This window comes from Agelaius tricolor, unplaced genomic scaffold (assembly GCF_023055355.1).
Source record: "Agelaius tricolor isolate 1412-34295 unplaced genomic scaffold, bAgeTri1.0.p SCAF_4, whole genome shotgun sequence".
Classification (NCBI taxonomy): domain Eukaryota; kingdom Metazoa; phylum Chordata; class Aves; order Passeriformes; family Icteridae; genus Agelaius; species Agelaius tricolor.
Window position 1 is genome coordinate 36,906,109 of NW_027269264.1, and position 25,585 is coordinate 36,931,693.

At 39.5% G+C, this 25,585-nt stretch overlaps 1 protein-coding gene across 6 annotated transcripts in view; it reads right to left on the reverse strand.

Moving 5' to 3' along the window:
* Window positions 1-25,585, reverse strand: part of MAST4 (microtubule associated serine/threonine kinase family member 4) — a 278,365-nt gene that overhangs the window by 148,720 nt on the left and 104,060 nt on the right. For 3 of the 6 annotated variants that reach the window (XM_071425284.1, XM_071425283.1, XM_071425290.1), the window contains one exon: window positions 16,242-16,316. The exons of the other annotated variants lie outside the window; for them this stretch is intronic. In XM_071425284.1, coding sequence (XP_071281385.1) covers window positions 16,242-16,316 — 75 coding nt within the window. The remainder of the gene's footprint in view (window positions 1-16,241; window positions 16,317-25,585) is intronic. 6 annotated transcript variants of the gene reach the window in all.

Sequence of the window (25,585 nt, forward strand, 5' to 3'; positions counted from 1 at the left end):
AAGCTCTGGAAGGTAATTATCACTACTCAAGGAAGACTCCATTCAGTAAAACACTCCTTGAGGCAAAACAATGCTTCTTAATTCTTAATCCTGCACATTCTTAATTGTGCATTTCAAAATTTAAAGATGCTATTCTGCATGATAACTTATTCCCCTCACATCCCCAAACTTCAAGTTGAAAATTAGCAACACCACCATGGATTGTAATCGGAATATACTGTAGAAGTGAAGAGGCACTTAAGCTCCAACTTGGCCAGGGAGAACCACATTTTATCTAATTCAATACTGTGTGTTCTATGCAATTCATTTTTATCTCCTTAGTTAACTTTCCCTGCTTTTGTTACAGGCACTGCTGACTGTATCCTTCAAAGGAGAAACATATCTTTGTGTCAGTTCTGTATTCTGAGGTGTGATGTAAAAGCAATATTCAGGTGCTAGGCAAATTATCAATTTAAATGCAAATTAACTGCATCAAAAAGAATGCCAAACTGGCTATATATAAAAACCATATAACAAAAAGAAAGCCATCACTTTATCATGTACAAGAGCAATTTGAATAATCTATTTTCCTACAGATGAACTGGGTACAACATTAAGATTTATAATAAACTAGACTCAACTAAGTAAATAGCACTTAAATGTGTTTTGTTTTGCGTAGTATTCTAGAAATTCTCATAAAGCATTAAAAACACTGATCCATATGGATCATACAGAAGATGAAACATTTCAGGATTCCACGAGATAAAAGTAAGGATTTTCCTATGAAATACACTATAGTCTGAAGACTCTTCAATTGTGGGATAGGTAATAACATTTAGTAAGCAAAAGAACTTTGTTTACCTTGTTAAATATTGTTTAGGGATACAATAACACTCCCAACTAAATTTTGAAATAAATTAACAGAAAACAGAGAAGAACAATTAAGAGGTTTTTTGCAGTTTTTTTACAGAAGACAAAGAACTACAACAGTTTATTCAGAGAAAGTAAAAAAACCTGAAAAGAAGTAGTAACGTAAACTTGAAGTAGTTTTGAGTATCATTTTTCAATGTTAGAAAGAGAAAAAATAACCAAACTGACATGGGCAGGGGAAAAAAATAAAAAGAAAGTTAGTAAACAAATAAGTAAATCAGAAGTGCTACAAACATACCATTTATAGCAATAAAATCCATCAATGGAGAAAATGTGGCAAGCCTAGTTTACCCCAGTGGAGTCCATAATACTCAATGCTTCAAGGACATACCAAATCATCACAAAAAAAGCCCTACCAAATCAGTAACCTCCTGCCCAAATGAGAAGCAGGAATGCATTTAGGAATTATGCAAACTATGCATATTATCTCTGCTGGATCTCATGTTTTCTCCATGAAAAGCAGCAGTGGCAGAACACATCAACTACCTTATGACAACAATGCAGCACAGCTTATTTAAGAGCAGCTACCATAAATAGTGAAAGGTGAAAAACCCCTTTCAATGAGAAGCACAAGCCTTTCTGAAAAGAGAGCAATTTGACTGTTGCCAACATTAACTCTGTAAATCTCTGCATTCATTTTCTAGTGGTGTGATCTTTCTTTATTTCAAATAATTCACACTAAAACATAGTAGAAAAATGTTATTTAAGAGATTGTTGCCCGCTATGTTGCACTGTCAGCTCAATTTAAAAAAATAAATAACCATGTTTCTTTAAGAAAAACATGTGAAAATTCTGAATGAACTCTCCACCTCCAAGTACACAAAATCATTTCATCTAACACAGTGTTAGAAAATCTATGCTCAATTCTGACCTGCTGTCCTACACTTTATTTCACCCATTGGCAAAGTACATCACCACATGACTAATCAAGAAAATGCACGGACTGCAAAGTGTTTGAAACACCAACACTCAACAGATTCCAGCTGCCAAGTTCACATGAATATTTCCATCAACAAAGTTTAAAAGTGTTACCATATATTAAGGGAAAAAGAGATTAAAAAGGAAAAAAAAGTTGGACGAGACATAAATCCCAGCTAATGGTACAAGTGCTCACCTGAACAAATATAAACAATTTTACGGATAACCAGAACAGGAAAACCGTAAATCCATGGTTTAACTAAAGCCAGTGATTTCTCTAAGTTCTGTTTGAATCTGTAGGTTCTTTCATCAAACCGAAAGCAGTGCTTACCCACAAAGGATTTTGCCTACTATTAAAAAGCAAAAGAAAAAAAAACTACTACAGCACACAGTGGGCCAGCATGAATTTCTTGACATGGTTGCTTTAGACCATTATGCCCAAAAGAATCTGGATGCCTTCCTTTCCCCAGATGCAAATCATGTTTTGCATTATACAATTCAGAAACTCCTGCTGACTTTTGTTGAAATCAGTAACTAGATGATAAAATGACTAAGCTTGCCTTCAGCAGAAGAGACTTGCCTACACTCAGACTTTGGTTGCAACGGTTTTTGTTAGTCATTTTGCACAGGATGGAAGGGGCAAAAAAATGTCAAAATACATTTGTTCTTTCTTCCAGGACTGATTAGCACTAGCAAAATACAGGCCTTGCTCTACCTTAACATGTTCACAATCATCAGCTGGAGGAGACCAAGCCAGAAGAGGAAAGTTCACTGGAACTAAGCTTTAAGCTCAGCAGAATTGAATCAGGCAGTTTAGTCAAAGCAGTACTGTGCCCACAATGCCCACCCTCAGACCTGCAGGACTGAGCTCTGCAGCTGCTCTTCACACATAAGGGAAATACTTGGGGAAAACCAAAAATAAAGGGCACAAGTAACTCACTTTTTCACCCAGAAAAATCACATGGAACAGCAATGACAAAACATTATATTTTCACTTTCAAAAGAGATATCTTTTGCAGAAAAAGGATAGTTTATATTTGCTCTGCTTATGATACCAGATTTTCTGCCCCTTATGCAACTAGAAGTATCAAAATTAGAGATTTTGCTTAGTATTGACATTTTAATCAGTTTTTATAAATTCACATTTGATCAGTTCAGCTGATTCCACACAACTTATTAGCAATATACTCCACTGATGTGAAAGAAAGTTTTAAGTTCCCAAGCAAGGGCTAGACTGGAAAAAGTGAGACTGTCTGGAGACGAACTAGGTAAATATTAATCTCGTTTCTGAAAACGGGTTAGTCGTAATGTGCACTCTTTTTTTCACTTCAAAACTCTAGTCACACGTTTCTCCTAACATTTGATTTTTCAGCTTGTTCAATTTCAGCTGAAGCTTGGTTTCTTTCAGAGCTTTAAATGCCCTGAAAAATCTGGAGATCCCCTAAACCAGATCAATCTAAACATAGTTACTCATGGGCCTTTTCTACATGTCCTACCTTGTCCTGCCTGTTTGCCACACTTGTTTGCTACTGAACTGCAGAAGGCTATTGTCACTATTCCTCTTCCTATAAGGTAGGCAAGAGGACACCACCAGCATGAACTGTTTGACAAATATTCAAATACTAATCAACACACACTCCAAAACAAGAAAAATTTATTTCAACCCCTCCAAAGATAATAGAACAAAAATCCTATGATCCATATTGATATTATATTGCTCTCCCTGCTGATATATCCAGGTTCTCTAATTAGCTGCAATCTCAATTTTGAGTATCCACCACAGGAAGACAGGAAAAAATGTAATTTGGGAATTTCAGTGCTTTTTTTAAATATTCATTTCCCTATCAGAAAGGGAACATAACACAACCGTTATGAGTCTGCTGTTTTTATTTTTATCTGAAAGCATCAAAATGTGTTCAACAACACACAAATCTCCTGTACCAATCTGTATCAATCTTAGGTCTAAAATCTCTCATGCAGAGACGAAGCTGATGTCTAGCAGCAACTACCTTGAGGCCCAACCCCAACTTCCTAATACTGACAACTTCACTGGAATAATAATTGATAAAACAATATTAATTATTAGGCTAGTGCTGTACCACTGTGTGTAAGAATTTCTGAACTCTTGACATAAAGCACTGTTTCACCCTAGACACAGTTTTCAGCTAAAAAACACAGTGGAAAGACAATCGTTCTTCCATAAAAAAAGCAAACATGTAACTGTGATAAATCTTTTTCCACAATTTATATCATTACCTGGTCCTTCTCTATGTGCTAGCAATAAAGTCAGGTATATTTTATAGTTTTTATTTGGACTACTAACACTCTAGATCAAATGAGATTAGGACCCAGATAGTCTTTTTGGTTTATTGCCATTTTATAGACAGTTCCATTCCCCTCCTTGTTCAATATGGCAAAATGATTGTTTCAAGTGAAACTACAGTAAATCATATCAGCAACTGTATTAAGTTTTTCAAGCATTACATTTCTTAAATTTCCTTTTACCTTTGACTGATAATCCTATTTACACCAGCTTAATAAGGTCTAACAGGATCAGTGACTGTTACTCAAATTCGTATCTCTGTCAAATATCTTTGTCTGCAAGTTTCTACCATGAAATATCTGCTAATTAATGGGAAGAACTTTCCAAAGGCACAGATTTCTTGTGCAACTAGTCCAAAAGACCCTCACAAAATATAAAGATAAAAAAAGAATAGAAGATACACCTTCAGATTTGTATCTATTCAACATGAAACAAAAGCAAAGGAAAGACAACAATAGTTTTTATCTGCACTTACTAGATGGTTTTAAACCAGAAGTAGACAAGCAAGTCCAAAAGTAAGTCTGCAAGAGGGAATAGTATAAAAAATTCCTCCCAGTTCATATACTGATTTATATGATTAAACTGGCAGGCTAATGTATCAGCTTTCACCTTTTTCTGCAGTCACACCACCAAGCTATCTGAGTCAGGGAAAGCACCAGTGTATCTTCCATGCTAATTTCATTAGTGAAGATAATAGAATCACAGAACAGCTAGGGTTTGATGGACTCCAGAGATCATCTGGTCCAGTCATCGTGTCCAGCTGAATTTTTAACATCTTCAGGACATTCCTGGGCAGTCAGTTCCACTGTTCTGCTATCCTCAACATAAAGAAGTCCTGCCTCATGTTGAGGTTAAACTGCTTGTGTAATTTCTCCTTGTCACAGCACTGGGCACCTCTGAAAAGAGTCTGGCACCATCCTCTTGGCACTCACCTCTGAGACATTTATATGCATTGATGAGATCCCCTCTCAGTCTTCTCTTCTCTAGACTAAATAGGCCCAGCTCTCTCAGTCTCTCCTTGTTAAGAGAGATGCTCCAGACCCCTCATCATCTTTGTGCCCCTTTGCTGGACCCTCTCCAGGAGCTCCTTGTCTCTCTGGTACTGAGGAGCCCAGAGCTGGACACAGCACTCCAGATGTGGCCTCACCAGGGCCCAGTAGAGGGGGAGGATCAGCTCCCTTGACCTGCTGGCCACGCTCTTCCCAGTGCAGCCCAGGATCCCACTGGGCCTCCTGGCCACAGGGCCACACTGCTGGCTCATTGTCACCTTGGGATCCACCAAGACCCCCAGGTCCTTCTCTGCACAGCTGCTCTTCAGTGGGGCAGCCCCAGCCTGTGCTGGTCCTTGGGGTTATTCCTCCCCAGCTGTGGGACCCTGCACTTGCCCTTGTTGAACCTCGTTAGGGTTCTCTCTGTCCAACTCTCCAGCCCACCAAGGCCCAGCCCAAAGGCAGCAGAGCCTTCAGGTGTATCAGCCACTCCCAGTTTGGATCATCAGCAAACCTGCTGAGGGTACCTTGGATCCCTTCACCCAGGCCAGTGATAAACAAGTTGAGTGAGACTGGGCCCAGTATTGATGCCTGGGGAACACCACTGACTACAGGCCTCCAACTGGATTCTGCTGCCCTGATCCTGACCCTCTGAGCTCTGCCATTCAGCCAGTCCTTGGTCCATCCCACTGTCCATTCACCTAAACCACACTTCCCATGCTTACCAACAGTAAGTAGGTAAAATAAGTACATCTATAGTGACGTACCTCAGTGACCAGGAAGCTTATCAGATGACCTTGAATGACCTTATCAGATGACCTTATCACATGGCACACACAGGACATCTAAGGGATCAGACAGCATATATTTAGCAACTGCAGCTCCTGCATGGCCACCCTGATCTCCTCTCATGATCAGGTGACCTGCCTGGGGGGATGACAAAAAGTTTGTGGATGCAGTCTCCCTTCAGCAAAGTCTTTGAAGCCTACTGTCTCCTGAGGCATTCTGCTGGAGAAGCTGTCAGCCCACACCTTGGACAAGTGCACTCTTCACTGGGTTAAAAACCAGCTGGCTGGCTGGGCCCAGAGAGTAGTGATGAATGGTGCTGATATCGCAGGGGTCAGAAATAATGCTTTACTCAGAGAGTTACATGGAATAAGAAAAGGGTTGTAGAACAGGTTTTGGCTTACCCCTGAAACAGGCCTCACAGCCTCACAAGGAAGGACACTGAACAAAGGACCACCTGGGTTTTTATACCCTGTGCAAGTCTGGGGCCTTTCTGAGCTGAGTCATCAGCTCCTGCTGTTCTCTGCTGTCACCTGGCTGTGCCAGAGCCTCATGCACTTTGTAGTGCAAGGGACTGGTGCCAGTTCACAGCATCTTGTCCTCAGGCTCCGGGGAACTTGAGCTCAATCAGCAGCTGTACACTGAGACAACAGGGTAAAACGCAATTCAGCGGGGGGGGGATTGTGACCTTCGACTCAGGGATCAAGAAACCCACTGACTAAAAAGAAGGGCAAGACTGAGCATGCAGGCTAATCAGCATGAGAAGCAAGGGAATAATTCAACCAATAGAACTTAGAAAACTAATTAATGCAAGAAGTAGGTAACTTGTAGCCAACATGCCGCTGTTTGCCAAAGTGGATACACAGTGTAAAATTTCAAGAATTGGTGTTAATTTCTCAGACTTACCACAAAGCTCTCATCTAAGCACAAATATGAAAGAAACAAATACCTCAGCTCCATGTGTAAACAGGCCTACTGCGTGTGAGGTGACAACACTTTTAGGGACAATGGTGCCACAACCAATTGGTAGACAGTCATTAGTGAGGTTCCCATTAGTGCTCAGTACTGGACCCAATGCTGTTTAAATCTTTACCCATTATTTGGATGAGGGAACCAAGTGTACCCTCAGTAAGTTCATGGATAAGACTAATTAAGTGGGAGTGTTGATCTGCTGGAGGACAGGGAGGCTCTGCAGAGGGATCTGGGCAGGCTGGATCATGGCTGAGGCCAATGGTGTGAGGTTCAACAAGGCCCAGTGCTGGATCCTGCCCTTGGGTCACAACAACCCCAGGCAGCTCCACAGGCTGGGGCAGAGTGGCTGGAAAGGACCTGGGGGTGCTGGTGACAGCAGCTGAACATGAGCCAGGCTGTGCCCAGGTGGCCAAGAAGGCCAATGGCATCCTGGCCTGGATCAGCAATGCTGTGGCCAGCAGGGCCAGGGCAGGGATTGGCCCTCTGTACTGGGCACTGCTGAGGCCTCACCCTGAATCCTGTGCTGTTCTGAGCTCCTCAATTCAAGAAGGACATTGAGGTACTGGAGTGTATCCAGGAAAGAGCAACAAAGCTGGTGATGCATCTACAGAGTGAGTCCTATGAGGAGCCACTGAGGGAGCTGGGATTGTTTATCCTGGAGAAAAGAAGGCTCAGGGGTGACTTTATCACTCTCCACAACTGCCTGACAAGTGGGTGTAGCCAAGTGGAGGTCAGCCTCTTCTCCCAGGCAACAACAGACAGGATGAGAGGAAATGGCCTCAAGCTGCACCAGAGAAGGTTCGAGCTGGACATCAGAAAGAAACGGGTTCCTAAGCACTGGAATGGGCTGGCCAGGGAGGTGGTGGAACCAACATCCCTGGAGGTGTTCAAGAAATGACTGGACATAGCACCAGTTGGTCAGCAGGTCAAAGACTTGCACTAAAGGTCTTTTCTAAACTACATGATTCTGTGAATAACATAGTTCTCTCTGTGAAAAAAAAAAACAAAAAACAAAAAAAAAACCACACCTGTCTTTTTGAAGACACAAACCTGACCTCAGCATGGTTGAACTACTTCCCAACTCTGGTATGACCCAACATTTCCCCAACCCCAGTTCTAGGCTGACATTTCAAAATATAGATCACTATTTGGTCCCACTTCACCACTTTTTTTGTGTCCGTACTATGCATTCCACACCTAAATGAGGTTGCATGCTGACTAATTTAACCATATTTTAAGACTGACTTTAAATTTCTGTAATATTTTTTGCATACATACTAGCATTTATTCTAGCCAAACTATTTATAATACTATTTCTGCCACAGCTACTTCTATTTTTAATCAACTGGGAAGGATGCAAGCAACACTGAGATGGAGATCACACATCTGAAGTAACAGCTGAAAATATCTAATTATAACTTGGTATTGCCTTGTATAGAATTAAAGTTTTAGTAAGGAGAAAAGGGAGTACTGTGGATTTTTTTCCCCAGTTTGGTGTAGAATGTTACAAAACCTATCTAGTGCAATGAATATTACACTACTGACACACTAACTTGGCCAGGAGAATCATTTTATAAGGAAGACAATTTTAACTTGCCAGGGAGGACCCATCCATAATATTTGACTGTAACATATCTTCTGTTTCTATTTATACATCTACCAGACTCTCTAACCTTTGGTAAACATAACTTTCTAGCAATCAATTGGCCATCAAATCAACCTTCTGTCAGCTGTTGCCACAGAGTAGTGCTACGGAATAGTGCTTCATTCTCTGCACTCCCCTGCCTACTAAATGATTTCTTTTTTATATGAGCAGATCCTATGATTAACACAATGCACTAATATTCTACTCTAACAATAAGACTCTCTGATTTGTGTTGATTTTATGGTAAAAAGCAGTAAAATTTTAGGAGTGTAGTTTTAAAATATACTTAAGGTGGAGCCTAAAATGATACAAAATAGCAGCTAATCCATCTACCTATTTATTATCACCAGCCATATATAAATCATTATTTTTAATGAGATCTCTCAACTATTTAAGACCTTCAGTCTAGGTTTAACAGGTAGAAACATGGTTCTCAGCAGCAAACTATTTCTTTACAATTACAAATCATGAGCCACTAAGACAGAGAAAACAGTTGTAGAAAAACTTTATCAGTTCAAAAAGTACAATAAATTACTGGTTTAAATTCAGAAATTACTTTATAAACAAGCAAGTATCAGATTTTTTAAAAAAATGTTCTGCAGAAATTGTTCAGTGTGAGTTGAGGGATTACTTGGCTGCGTAACTAATTGATAGGGTACTCAAACCAGAATGAGTGCAAAAGCAAACTATCTGTGCTGAAATGTCTTCTCTCTTCACAGTTTGGAGTTTATTAAATACACTCTTCTACAGTGGTTTTTTCCAAGCTAACAAAATTCTCAGTACCCTTCATAATTTTTAGACAGATGTTCCTAATTTACACCTGCAGCCTAATCTGAATACAGCTTTATTTATGCACTGAAACACAAAAAAGCTTGAAAATTGTCTGAATGCTTTCCCTTGTAACTCTTTCTCAATTCCATGCTCCCATATCAAATTGGCTTTTATTTAACTGTTAACTTTCACAGCTTTATAAATGCATATTTTATTTTGTCTTACAGATCATAACTACTAGAGCACTTTCTTTAAGTTTGTCTACCTGTGTCCACATTTGTGACACACTAAGAAGCTCCAGCAAACAAATTAACCAGCAACCCTTTATATTAAGCTTCTGTTTCAAGGTACCACCAGCTAATGTAAATATATTAATGCACTGTAATACAGCAAAACCTATTTAGAGATTACATCTATATTGCTTCCATGTATATCTGAGAACCAACTCTGCTTTGTAGATCAAGCAGACAAGTCAGAATCCCCAGTGTCTCAGCATCTTTTATACTTCACATTTTTTTAATGGTGTGACTACATCAATGGACAAGGACAGGGTTACAAGTATCATTTATCTGCACTTCTCTAAGGCCTATGACACAGTCCCCTACAACATCCATCTCTCTAAAGTGGAGACAGATGGATTTATTGGGTGCAGTGGGTGGACAGTTATGTGGATAAAGAATTGGCTGGGACAGTCGCATGCAGAGGCAGTGATCAATGGCTCAGAATCCCAACATACAGTGACAAGCAATGTCCCTCAGGGGTCCTTAAGCATTATATAATATCATCCTTAATGAAAACAGATAAAGGAATCAAGTGAACCCTCAGCAAATTTGCAGATTTCCACAAGCTGAGTGGTGCGGCTGACACACCTGAAGAACAGGAAGCCATTAAGACAGACCTGGACAGACTGAAGAAGTGGGACCGCGGGAATCTCATGAGTTTTAACAAGACAAAATGCAAGGTCCTGCACCCAAGGTGGGGCAACTCCCAGTATGAAGCTTCAAGATGAACACACTGAGAGCAGCTCTGCTGAAAAGCACTTGGGGGTGCTGGTGGCTGAGAGGCTGGACATGACCCAGCCATGTGCACACATACCCCAGAAAGCGTGTCCTGGACTGCATCCAAAGCAACATGGCCAGCAGGGCCAGGGAGAGGATTCTGTCCCTCTACTCTGCTCTGGTGAGACCCCACCTGGAATACTGTGTTCAGTTCTGAGGCCCTCAGCACAGTGAAGATACTCACTTGTTGAAATGAGTCCAGAGGAAGCCATCAAAATGACAAGAAGGATGGAGCATATCTCCTATGAAAAAAAGGCTGAGAGAATTGGGATTGTTCATTTTCGAGAACAGAAGATTTCAGGTACTCAGTACCTGAACAGAGTCTAAAAACAATGGAGACACCTTTTTACAAGGGCATGTACTGAGAGGAAAAAGAGTAATGCCTTCAAACTGAAAGGGGGCAGGTTTAGATAGGGTAGTAGGTGTTGGGGAAGATGAAACAGGAAAGCCTTATATATATGATTGTCTGGAAAAAGATTTTGAGAATATAGAAACTATAAGCAAGATTGAAATGAAAGCAAGCTTCGAGATACCTTAGTTATTGAACAACTGGAAAACAATGGTGTGGCCAGACTGAAGGTAATCCCCTTTTGATGAAACAAGACCCTCTGCTTGCAGACAGGTCCAAGGGTCAGAGCAGACCCTGCCAGCTTGGCAGAAGGGGTCCAAAGAGTAGTTGTTAGGGTTTAAAATGTAACACATTATGGTAATGTAATGATTCTTATAGGCTGTATGTAAATGCTATAGGATTTGTACTAGACTGGTTAGTGAAGAAGCACAGAAGAAGATTTATTGTATTGTAACGGGAACTTCACTCTCCTACTCTCTTACCTTCTCATCCTCTCTCCCCCTCTCTTCTCTCGTGCCTGCTCCAAGCTGAGGCTGCAGCTCCCAGCAGAGCCCTGCACCCAGGCCCTTTGCAATAAACCACAAGTCCCACGACCTGGCTCGAGAGATTTCTCGTCTCCGTCCGTCCCAACCATCCTACCCCCGATGCTCCTACAATTAGGAAAAAAGCTTTTCCTGGGAGGCTGGTGAGGCACTGGAACAGGCTGGCCTGTAGAACCTGTAGATGTCCCATCCCTGGACATGTTCAAGGCCAAGCTGAATGGAGCTCTGGTCTAGCAGAAGACGTGCTTGCCTATGGCAGGACAATTGGAACTAGTGATCTTAAGGTCCTTTCCAATCCATATCATTCTATCACTGTGTAATTGTTTGAAGTTTAGCTTTCCCTGATTTGCATTAGATCAAACATGAGCTCATAGCTGTCCAAGTTCATAGGACCATAACCTAACAGTTCTACTCTCTCTTGACAGGACAGGCCAAGATCCTCTCCCCTCAGGAAACACTACTCTCACTAAGTCAATATAGCATGTTCCTTGCTGCTTTGGGTCACCCAAATCACTGACCCAGAAATGCACTTCATCAGGGTCCAGGACAAGCAGACACAAGTGAATCACTGCAATCAGATGACCACAGATGAAAGATCTTCTGGGTAATTTGTAACTCAGAGTCCTCTGACTCACACAGCACTGCTGCTGCTCTCATGAGACACACTGCCTTGCCTCCAAGTCTCCCAAATACAACTATTCTCCCGTAACCATGAGGTTAGGAGGCAGATGCAGGAAACTCAGGACATGCAGAATTAAATGCCAGAACAAAGCCCAGCAGAATGTAGGCACAAAACCAGTATTCCTTTACAAGTTTGTGATGATCTTGCCCCAAGCCCAAATAGCATCCCTGATACAGGCAACAGTCCCTGCAAGCTGTGCAGGCTGAGCTTCCACTACATCCTGCCACCTGGGCAAACAGCTGCTGCACAAGAAGGGAAAAGGAATAAAAAGGATCCCACCAGTCTTTACAGTGCCAAGATACAAAACAACATTTTCAAAGTAACAAGTTTGTTTGGTTTCAATTTTTTTCTTTGTTTTTGGGGGGGATTTTGTGTGTGTGTGTATGTGTGCGTGTGTGTGTGAGTGTGTGTGTGTAGTGTGTTTTTTTAAACTAGGAGAGCTGAAATAACTAGCTTAAAGAAAAGCATGTGAGATTTGTTGATGGCAACTTGCCATCTTTGGTCCAAAAGCAGGCAAAATAGTCCTTGGTTTGGCATAACAAGACCATGAGTCTTCTGTATACACCTGTACCACCAGGAACAACTGGTAGCTCTTCCTGAGGCAACAAATGAGTGTGACAAAACAAACAGCTGGAGAAGTTTTGCCAGATTTGCCCTTCTACAGCTTCCTACTCTGGAACTACCTGTAAACTGACTCTCAACCATATTCCTAGTCTTGATCAGGAGAGCATCCTCACTCCCCCATAGCCCAAGAATGAATGATAATGATCTGTAGGCCCAAGCGGTAGAGGAGGCTGTCAAAAGGCACTGCGGCAGATGTGTCTGCAGAGACACAAGGATGCAGCTTAAGTCATTGGTAGGACTGGGAGATAGGCTGCACTGATGTTGCCATTTGAAATTACTGGAGTTCAACTTTTCCAGCTGAGTTACAACTTCATGAGGGAAAGTTGTGGGCTTTCTTCACCAGCTGCTTTGCAAATAGATTCCTTGAGGCAGAGTGCTTTCTGGTCAGGTTGTCACAGCAACAAGTGGTAAGGGCAATCTTGCCACACAACAGGAAAGATGAATTCTGATGACACTCCTACTGACTTGCAGCAGTTTGAAGGTGGCTGACAGACAACAGTAGTTCTCCAAGTGCAATAGGAATACAAAGGAGAGACATAGTTTGTCTCTCTGAAGCCCTGTGCTAACAGCACTTCCCTACTTTACTTTCATAGTGATCTGAATTGTAAGTACTGAGGATTACACACTGCCTGAAGCATGTCTTTGGAACACAGATGAGCCTTTGGAGAACACCATATTCCCCCCTTTTGTTAATCAGTCTTAATCAGTTAATCAGATTAACCGTGCACTTGCCATACTTTGGCCAGCCAAATCTGCTCAGGGTTTCTCCTCCAACCAGCACGTAATCAGCTGCAATACCTGCTTCAAGACAATTTGTCTTCCTTCCTTTTCTTGAGTAGTCTCAGCCCATAGAGTAGAAATGCAGTACAGCCCCAACAGTCCTGAAAAAGGTGTTGAAAATCACCTTTTCACACTTCTCATGTCCACTTCCAGGACACGTCCCATGTAGAGCAGCAAACTATGCCACCTTGTCCTATAATCACCAGGCAATATCCCTACTCCAAAACTTTCTGGTGAGCTGCCAAGGCCAAATCCAGATTCTACATTCCATCAGCTGGGCCCACCTGAGTGGGATCTGGCCACAGGTTAACATGACATCTCCCAGATCCGAAACCCAGAGAAGTATTAGACACAAGTTATGTCACAAGAGGTTTAGATTGAGTATTAGGAGCAATTTCTCCACTGAAAGGATGGTCAGGCACTGGAACAAGGTTCCCAGGGAAGTGGCAGAATCACCATCCCTGGAAGTGTTTAAAAGATGTGTAGATACAGCACTTCGGGACATGGTTTAATGGTGAATATGGTGCTGGGTTAACAACTGGACTTGATGATCTTTAAGGCCTTTTCCAACTTCGACAATTCTATGATTCCATGAGCCCAAAACACATCATTCAAGCCCCTGCATGTGACCCATGCACAAAAGAAGGGAGAAGGCATGCAGGAAGAATGAGGAAACAAAGAAATTAATAGCTCAAATTACCTCTGCCAGACCTGGGATATACAGTACTTTCAACTGTTGATTTCAAGAACACAGCAAGGGGGGTGGGTGGGTGAGAAGAAAAGCAGAGATACCTAGGACATAAAGCTTGGCATCTATTCTTCACTGAGAAATGTGCACCAGAGAAGAGGAAGAGAAGGCACGGCTGGTAGCACAGATGGGTACAGGTACCTGTTAGTTTTATAGGCTTGCCATGTCTAAGTACTGCCCACTCAGTGAAATGTTACCAAAGAACAGGACTCAGAAGACCACTGTTCCAGATTTTCACCAGTCTCTTGCCTGGACAGCGAGGGAGATCATGTGAGTGACCTGCAGATCACAGAGAACTATGAACTTGCAATTTTTCTCTTCGCTCCCACTGGCACTAAAAAAGTGCCTCATATTTGCCTTCTCTCTTCTTCTCCCCTCCCTCTTCTTTCCTCTTTTCTCTTCTCCTTCCTTCTCTCTCCAGACATATTTTAATCAAAACAAAACACTAAACCAGAGCAGTGTTCTTACTATGTGCTGAGAGGTTTTTTCTAAGCAGCTGGTCATGCTGAAACTGCTGGCAGTCATTGTAGGGGGAGAGGTGGAGCTGATGTGGTCTGTGGTAACAGCCCCCCTCTGGATGCTGGCTGATGTTTAGCAGAGCTGAGCTGCTGACATGCTCCCGGTGCATCAGGATGTTCTCCCAGCAGCAAAGAAACTAAAGGACACTGGCTTAGGACTCTAGAAACACCAAGCAAGACCCTTTCTGGTCCTTCCTTCCCAAACAAAATAGAAGAGCAAATACTAAGGTTACTCTTAGCTACCACACTGAGGTTTTGACAGCACACCTACATTTGACAGTGTATATTCAGACATACAGTAGTGTACTGGTGAAGATGGTGAAAAAATGCAGGTAAACTAGGTAAGAGGAGGGAGCAAAACCTAGCACACATACGTCCACAGAATTGCACTTCAGTAGACATTTTTCCTTTACACATCGAGGCTCTACACATTGCAGAAATTACTTGACTCTAGTGAACAGTAATGCACACAGAAAGTGGCTTGTCAAGACTATAGGCTGATACCTGTGTGTGTGTGTGGATAGATAGATAGATAGATAGACAGACAGAGAGATAGATAGATAGATATGGTTTGAGGTGGTTTTTTTTTGGGGTATGTGTGTGTGTTTGACCTACTTCTGCCTCTTTAAACCTCAAAAAGCCCTATCCCTTAAAAGGATATCTAAGTATTGATAATGTTGCTACATGCTGAAAGAAATGGCAAAAGTCAACATTACTAGTACCTAATGAATTAACACATATAAAAACAGAAGGAATCAGTATGACAACAGTACTTGGAATCCTAATTAAAATATAAGACAAAATATAGAACCAGGGCTTTTCTTTCATAACCAGGACTGCTATCACAGACTTACTTCAACCTGTATCACAAGTTGTATGTAAATACTGCAGTCAATTCTGCAGTATCTCAAATAAAGTGAAAAATGGGATTTCCAGGCAGTGATAGTAATGGATACACAGTTTCATATTTGCTGAAGTATCACAAAAAAGTAGCACAAAATAAATACAGGTGAACACTGATGCTCTAAAATGTGCACTATAGTTTATTTCATTAAAAGTTACATAGTAAAATCAACCTCAGTGAACCTATCAAGTTTTCTGAGTACAACTCTAAAAAAGTGGAACAGCCTTATGAACTAGCAAGTACTGCTATTGCATCTGCTCATATCATCTTTTGATGCCAGTCTATTTTTTTACACTGAAACTTCGTATTGCTTCATAGTGCTTGATAGGAGTGTTTGATTATTTCCATATCCTTGCCAAGTTTTTATTCAATGAAAGCCTTCTGCAGTTTAAGAATGAGACAAATGAACTGCACAAGGATTCACAAAAAGACACCACGCAAACTGATATAAGTGAAGTGGAACTTTTCATACAGTTTCTATTACACTTGCAGATACAAACAAAATCTCCCCACAACTTTTTAAAGTTAAAGAAACAACTGCTGCACTTCAGGAGGAATCAATTCAGTGCTGCAGTTCACCTTTAGATATAGTGATTATATTACTTGCAGATGAGTAAAAATAACTAAATCCCCCACCAAGCACATAGAGCTTCTCTCTAGCAACAAACCCTCTGATGACACAACATTCCATTTTAGAAATGGTCCTTCAATAAAGGCACTCACTTTTGCAGCTGATGGTTCCACTAGTCTCTGACGGTGGCGTGCTGAGCTGAAATGACTCTTCTGAGGCGTCCCTTCCTGACAGTGAATGAAGAAAGGAGAGGAAGAACAGAGGAAAGGGGAGCAATGGATCGTGGAGGGGATGGAATGGAAGATGTTGGAGAAGGGAGAGGAAGAGTATTTAACTGAACTGTATTTTCACTAACTTTGAAAAAGTTTTATTACATCGATTTAAGTAATATCACTGTACAAATATCAGAAAGAAAATTAAGCATTTTCTTAAAAAAACAGCCTTTTCTAGATGTATTATTCACACACATTTAATAATGCTGTCTCCTATAAATCCACATATATACACATGTACACATGCCTACTTCATTTTCAGATACACATATTAAAGTTAAACATTCATTTCACTTTCCCTAAGTACACACATTATCTTACATTTTCTGTATCAACTTACACAGTTAAACACAAAAACCCCATCCAACTGGATTTATGTTTCAACACAAACATCAAAATCTCCTCTAGCAAAATAAGATTTTTTTAGATTCATATTCTCTACCCAGACCTGCAATAATCACCTTAAATTCTAGAGACTTTCACCTTACAGAGATTAATGTCCTTGCCTGAGAAAACTGAGAAAGACCAGGTGCACACAGGTGAAAGGTAAGTATTTTCTCTTAGAAAGCAAAACCTGAAAGAGCATTCATCTGAAAAATAACCTGAAACTGATAGTCTTCATTACATGTGCAATACAACAAGAGATTTTTCCAGGATATGAGATACTGGTTCCAAATCCTCTACCTGCTTAATATCCAAGAGTCAAAAGCGCAACATTTAGTGTCTTCCCTAAGAAACTTCAAATACGCTGCGTCAATCTCTCCAGAAACTTTCCAATTTTGAAAGCCCCTCATTGCTGTAGTAAGTACAAACTCTGCAGTCTGTTATTTCTGGTATGTGTCTGAATGGGAGAAGATATGGGTGAAGAGCCTTCTTCTAATCACAGGAACAGAGGATGAAAATTTATAAGATTAATTTTTTCTTTCTTTTTTTTCTTTTTCTTTCGGAACCAATACACAGTTCTCTTAAGAGTCTTCCCTGGGAAAAAAAAGTCACAGTATTTTAAAAATATAAGACAGACCTGCTCCTATTTCTGAAAAGATATTCACAGTGTTTTTTAAATGAAAATACAATGCTATTCAAATATTTTTCAAGATCTCAAGACTTGTTTTTCAAAAAACATTTTTATAAAAGTAGTTTTTTACACCTCCTTAACAAAAAGGCTTCAACTTCTGGCATGACATCACAGAACAGAACCAGCCCTGTAGCTCAAAAAGATACAGTGGAAATAATCAAAGATTACAGCCACTATAGGAGGATAACGTCACAATTCACCAAATCTACAACAGAAGTAGTGCAAACTAGCTTTAATCAATGGAACCAGCATTACAGAAAAAGTAATTACCCAACACTTGCCTAACACTTGGTTACAATTACAGAAAACTGTTCTGCTGATGGCAATGTACTTTGGTAACATTCCATTACTGGTGTAATGGACTAAAATCAGCAGTAAGTACAATGGCCAGAAGGTAAAGAAGACAGTAAAGAAGACCTTTACACTTCTTCTTTAACAATTTCTTTTAAAAATTGTCAATGCCCTTGCCATTATAATCTAACATCAAATTTTATATAATTACCAACAGATGCCTGAAAAGGGTCTCCTTTCCATCACAGTTTGGAAACAATGGTAGAGTCAGCTTAACCTGGACATAAGCTAGCAAAAGTGCTGAATTTCAGTGGCCCTACCTTCTCCCATATTATGGTTATTAGCTATTCTAACATGGGATCCTGTACTTAACTGAGAAACATGGAATTCTTCTTCCCTTATTCACATTTTTCTTTCTTTCCTGTCTCTACTTCAGAATGCTTTCCAGAAGCAGTTGAGAGCTGGCATGAACACACTTAACACAGGAAAAAACCCAATACATCACCAATACAATTTCAGAAGCAAAAACGTGTACCTAAATTGATGTGATTACTCCTATGAAAAAGGAAAGTCAGAGTTCAGACTATTAAATGTTTATGTGGGCTGTTCCTTCAACCATGCCATCCAGTACAATATCCTGAATTAGAATATATTAACAGTTCACTTTTTAGCCCAAAACAGTCAGGGTAGACTTCATGCAATACCATCCCATGTAAGGATGTTAGTTTATCATCAGGATATGTGAAGGTTCAACTAAGATCAACAAGAGATTAAAAAAAGCTGGAAAGAAGCTGGTTCTTTCACTATGGAAAAATTAGATATAGAGCATTTGAAGGCATTAGAGACATTAGACTGTATGCATACAGGTTTTGCATCGTAATGTCATGTTCCTTAGTATTGCATTTCAGCTGATAAAAACAGAAACCTTCTGCCAATGTCAGCAGTAGGTACTCTTCCATAAAGGGTTGTCTAACAAGGGCAGACAAGCCAGAGTCAACGTCACAAAGACACAGCAATCTTTAGAAAACAACAACAACAAAAAATACCCACACCAAAATAAAACCTACATGCTGAAAAGACTTAAGCATTCAGAGTCACTGCAGTTATTACCAGTAAAGCACATACAGTGGATCCATGATACCCTTGAAGGATCAATGTCCTTTAGAGAGGAAGCAGTCAGCTGCAATTATAAATTGATATAATAAAACTACTGTCAGAAAGCTAAATCCTTGCAAAAGCCAACACGATTCACATCAACAAGGACAGCTAAAGATAAAACTGAAGGATCCTAAATAATTCTGTGGTAAGGTGTTTTAGTATTTTAGTTAGGTGGCATGCAAAAAATCGGCATGGGAACAGAAAGAGACAGAGGCTTATTTCATTTAACAGGTGAGTAATCCAAGAAATAATCTTGTGGGAAACACATGACTTGGGGTAAGAAAAAACAAAACAAAACAAAAAAACCTACATAAAATCAAAAACACACACCCCACCAAAAAAAAAAAAAAAAAAAAAAAAAAGGCAACACAGACAGGGGCAACAAGTATTGCATGTAGTTTATTTCGAAGTCACAGAAGCCTGAAAATAGCTGTGAGGAGAAAATATGCTTTTGGCTGAAGAGGCTGGTAGCTAATTCAGCTATGTATAGGCTCTAATACACATACCAAAAGCAGTTTCCATTAAGAGCAGCTACCATTCACTGTGTGGCAGTTCTCATGAAAACAGCAGTATCAAGAGAAAAGCAAAAATAGCAAGTGACACAAGCATGTGGTCTTATCTGAAGAGATTTCTACCTCCAGACTGAAGTGGCCACAGACCTCTTTTTTTCCTCTCCATTTTTTTTAACTGCGAGACCAAGATCTGAAATAAGAGTGGCAGAAAATTCCACAGAGAGGAGTTGAATTCACCAACAAACACCTCAGCTGGTCTCTGATAGATCTGCAAGTATTTAGCACTGAAGTAAAAGTAATTCACAGACACAGTTCCATCCACATCAAGCTGGGCAAATCCTTATGCTGACAAGGCTATTTCGATGTTTTTACATTAATGAGTGTCATATTGAAGAATACCTCCTCACATGCCCTGAAACCATGATTGTTCTAAACATGCTTCCTTCCCCAAGACTAGCCCTGGGCTATCTCAAGATACATCTGTGCACAAGCCCCATCAAGTCCCTGCCACATCTTTAAGTGTCTTATAGAGGTGACTGATACATAGAGGTGTCCTACAGAGATGACTGAGCTTCCTAGCATTTGAGTTTAGCAACAGCTACAGCAAAAACTTATGGCCAAGACCTGCTGTCATAGCCAAGACTGTATCTAAACCTTTTTTTCCTTTCCTTTACATGGCAATCTACCTCCTGTTGTATAGTGTCTCACACTAGATGCAGCTGTTCTATTCAACTACCAAACCACTACACTGTATATTTTTAACTGCTCTGAAGATTCCTTTTTTCTTTCTTTCTACTGCAATGTTAAAATGTTACTCTGTTACAATTCATCTCTTTAGAAGGGCTATGTAAACACAGCTGTGAGGGTACAGCAAAAATACAAGAAAGGACAAAGTAAATAAGAAAATTAGGAACAAAAATTATGTGTTAGAATGTGATGTGTTTAGTCTGATTTTTCTCTTTCTTTCTTTCTTGCCTTAAAAGGGCCAAGATATCAGCAACAAAGAATGCCATTCAACTTCTGATAGCTCAGTAGTTTTAGGATATAGCAAAGGAAGCAGTAAATATTGTGGGATGGCTACATAATCAAGTCATTTCACATTACTAAAACCTTCAACAGCAGCACTGCAACACTAATTTACCATATTACCCAGTTTTGTTTTTATTAATTATATGACACAATTCAGAAAGTCAGCATGCTACATCAGCATTAGTATTTCTTTCTACACACAGCTTCCGGGCACAGGTTACCTGCTGAAGGGATCTGTGAACAACACCAAGGCCATCTCTATCAGATATCTGCTTGGTAAAAGCTACTGGTGATTAGACTGGGTCCATCCAGTTATGATCATCTCATACTTAATCCTTGAAGTGTTTTAGTAGATAAAATTTTGACATCTGTTTTATTCTATTACGTTCTATCTGTTATAAGGTTATATCTTATCTGCTGTAAGGTCACCAGTAGCCTTGCAGTCTTGTACAAATAAATTTCTCTGTGTTTCAACTTACCAGAGATAATGAAATGCTATTCCTGTTTCAGCAATAACATGAGACTAGGAAAGAGGAAAAAACAAAAGATCTAGGGAGATTCAAAAGGTAAATTATTCAAATTTTGAGTGTTATGGGTGCAGATTGGTTAATCAGCTTTTCATAATGAAAAAGGAGGGAAAAAGAGTAGTCCTTACAGGCACTGGGGCCTTTTTCTCACAGAGATTAATTCAACTTATTAGAACAATTTGATACTTCATGAGAGACAGAGGTAGCAGGGATGTGCAGAGAGGGAGGGAGGCTGTACACATTTTGCTCTCACAAAAATTCACAAAACTAGACAGCAGAACATACTCTGCTTACAGGCCATGATACTGAAAATTCACCAACACTTAAAGGGTATACAGTGTGGAAAAGCTGAATTACTCAAGGTGACATGCAAATAATGCAACAGATTGATGATGAAACTATGAGAATCAATTTAGGCAAAGACAGACCAGCAAGTGTTCAGAAGCTTGGAACTTACCCTTCTGATAACATACTATAATCCAAAAATGTCTCCAAGCCCTTGTGCTGGTGCAAGAGGTAACAAACAATGCAGTGTAACCCTGCATCGTAGTCTCCATGACTTCAAAATATGCTGATTTCAAATTACTCATTTTTATAAAACAGAGCAGCAGACAGTAGGCAAATCAGCATGCCAAGTGTGGGGGCAGGACCATGTTATAAATTGTAACACACAGGCCTTTTCTCTCAGCTTTAGATTCAAGCAAGTGCGAAATGTTTTGAGATTTACTGGGGGGGAGGGGTTCATTGGTGTGGCTTGGTTTTTAACTACTAAGATGTTCATTTCCTGCTGATGTCCACTGCCCCAGAATTTGAATTTTGGTGTAATACTTGACTAGGCTCTGAGCCAAGCTTTATAGGCTGATCAGGAAAGCTCTTTCTGCTTCAGAGGCATCTCCCAGCAGAAAAAAAAGCACAGCTAAGTAAGAAAGATTTCTACATAGTTAGAGAATTTAAAAACCAGTCATAACTGTTTGTCAGTTATCTGACAAACAATGTCACATTATGGCACAACTGACAATCCTTACAGCCAAGGGAAAATATCATGTCAATAAAAAACAACACACATGTGCAGTTTCAATTTTGAACAGTAAGAAAACAAACCCTTGAAAGCTATCTCCCAAACAGAACATGAACCAAAGGCCAGGAATGCATCTTGCAGCAATTAAGCTGTTAGCAACAGAAAGTACTGGCAGACAAAAAAACCATCTCAGGTAAATTTCTGTATCCCATTCTTGCAGCACAGCAACAGATGTTAAATTCTGAGTAACAAAAATGTGTAACTAATGTGTTTGCTGAAATTGCTTGGCAGTCTAACACATCAGTGTGCCAGACACTCTCCCATTAGCACTCCTAGTTAAGGCACTCCCCTCTTCTCCCTAACCACATCCGGCTCTACGCAGACAATCATTACAGCATTTGAACAAAGAACATTGGGCCATTTTGAAGGAGAAAAGGGCAAGAACTAATTTTTGACAGGATCTTCATTGATTACTTCATTTCTTCACTGGTACTAGAGAGAACACACATGAAAAATGGGTCCTTTAAATAAGACCTTTTTTCTAGAACAGCTCCTTTGCAGAAACTCATCCATTTAAAAGTGACTGAATCTTCCCCATGTATCTCCTGAGAGCCTGAAGACTGGAAAACACACCTCACAAACCTATAAGCCAGACCAGCTTTACTGGATTCAGCATCAGAAGAGGTTAGTATTGATTTGTAAGATAGACTTCACATCAGAAAGAAATCATATTGAAATAATTGAAGGTGTCTTTAGGGTGAAACAGGCAATCAAAAAGCATACACTACTACATTTTGCAGTAGTGCTAAAAAACTAACTGGAAGCTTCCATTCTTCCTCTTAAAATAAAGGAAGAGGCATAAGGTGCTACAGGAACCATTAAAAGACATCAGCCTTAAGCATACAAAAATAAATACACAGGAACAGAAATGTAGAAAACAAAATGCATGCACAGAAAAGGTGGTTGTTCTCTTGTTATTCTACTCTAAAACCCCTGAACACCATAAAAAATCAGACAAAAAAATCAGTTCCGAAGTCTTCTCACAAATGCTCAAAAATATTCAAGTCCTGATCTTCAATCTCAATTAGATAAGACTAGCATTTTCCTGTGACTATAAGGAGAATGTAAGAAAGAATGCCAGAAGACAAAACGGAGAAAAACAAAGTTGGCATTGCTGTTTAGGCAAATTGCATGCAACATAAAACAAATTCCAAAAACTCATGAAAAAAAATTGTGCTGAAATATGAGGAGTAAAGCAATGCAAAATCCTAAGAGCAAGAAAGACAACCACTATCTGAGAAATTACACTGAAGTAACAGTCAGTCAAGATACTGCTCCAGTCTAGCAGGCACTAGTCTCTTCAGAAGATCACAGTCATATGCAATGAGGTCTTTGCAGTTACCTCATACAAATACATTTGTTAAGGATTAAATCTCTTATCACAACCACAAAACAAAGCATGTAAATGCAGTAATACCCCCTACTCAAGTCATAGATGTGATATGCTCTTCTCTGCTGCCAATCAACCCAAAAAAATTTGTAGATTTTGGCTACCCTGTCCTGAAAACAATTTTGAACTGTTGCCTCCAGACAGTAGCAAATACTCATGACTAAAGTAACAAATATTAAAATGCTCTTAATGCTTGAATGTTAAAGCCTTCTATTTATCATTGTCAGTCTAATAATACACCATACCTGACTACTACTTTGCTTACACCAAATAAACTGTGATATTCTTCAATGTTGAAATACAACTACATCCCTCTGTCTTGAAAAACTGAAAGAGACGAGCACATGAATATAGAATCAGAGTGAAATATAGCTCTTACTCTTGTCACAAACATTTGCTCTAATTTTTCATTTATATTATTCCTTCCTTATTGAACTTCTCGACATTTACTACAATCTCAAAAAAAAAAAAAAAAGTAATTTAAAACTAAAAAGCTGGGTTCCCAAGGGGCACTGAAGTCCTAAAATCAATTTTCCACTCATAACCTAAATTTTCCAGCTGTGCTCATGAGTGTTGTATTCATAAAAGATAAGAGTTTGGGGAATACTTCCAGGTTCTTCTGCACACAAAGTCTGACTGCTGAATTCCCCTCATGTATCTGCACAACACAACTTGGGTACATACCACGAGGCTTTTTTTAAAGCAACTGAAATGGTATTCTTCTAGTGGCATAATTTAAAGCAAAGTGGTAAAACACCTTAAAAAACCTTTTCGCATCAAAAGAACTCAGAAGTTAAAGCAAGCACACACTTTCATACAATTAGCACATTTTCCTCAGTTTTCACATAGAAAGTTACACTGAGGAACAGAAGAGAATCTACATTAGCTGAAAAACATCTCGAGATATGTTTCTGTATTTGATATAACATGATTTATCTGTAGAGAATACCAAAAATATTCAAATACACAAAACACATGCGGAAACATGCACACTTCAAGCTGTAGCTTTATAGGACTAAAATACTATCAGAAGACATGACATTATTTCCACAAAACAATACACTCCAGTCAATTTTACAGGGCAGATATGCTGAACTATTTCCAGATTCCAGACAACTGAAAGTGAAATTCAAAAAACATGTATTGTTTCATAACAGTAACTACCAGTTACCACAAGCTCATCTTCTAATCACAGACCATCCAGTAAGTTTGATTACTAAAACATTTTCTTCAGATTTGATCACTCGCAACATTTTTTTTACAGAACCCAGACAAGGATGGAATATTTCACATTGTGCTGCTAAAACCGGATCTCCTATTTCTGACAGTAAAGCTTAAACTTGTAACATTTTTCAATGTGCATGTTCATAGCTTTGAAATAATGTCTTGGTTGGGGAGGGTAATCAGATGTCATAGAAGTGTTACGTAACATCCTTATGAAACTAAGCCAAGCGTATATACACAAAACAAAGGAATTTCATAAAGGACAAAGTACTCCAAATAAAACATGCACTGTAAAAACCTGGAATTTAGCTGCTAAAGTCTCTGAAGAGCTTGTTTTTTATCAAGGGCACATACAGTGAGTGCAAGTATCCTTTCTGTCTCTAATCCCAGCTATTGTATGCCACTGAGAAGCACTAAACTTTAGATCTAAAATCAAGGGGGACTTGAATGAAGGGAATCCAAGAGGAACACGAGTTACAAACTGAGACAAAGTAATTGAATAAGATTACAGAAAGCAAGAGTTGCTGACAGAAGACAATGATGTTCTGATTTACATTGGATGAAGCAAGGATCCTACAGAGAATAAGGTTAGCATTACAGAAGTTAGTGCTACATGTATAAGAGGAAAAGTAAAGCCAAGAAAAACGAGATCAAAAACAATTATGAAATTGCAGTATTGAATGCTCTGCTTTGAAATCATAGCAGTAACTTACAGATTTTTATGTAATTTTAATGTTCAAATGAATAATTGGTACTGTTACAAGCAATTTGAAGCAAATATTGCCTCAGTCTAATAGAAGGAATTATTAGCATCTGAAAGCCTATGGGCAATTTTGAGAAAAACACTAACTTAACAAATCTAAAACTTTTGACTTTTAAAGCAAATGTACTTTATCAGTTGGTTAAAGCAAATCTAAAATCACTATGTAAAATATGACAT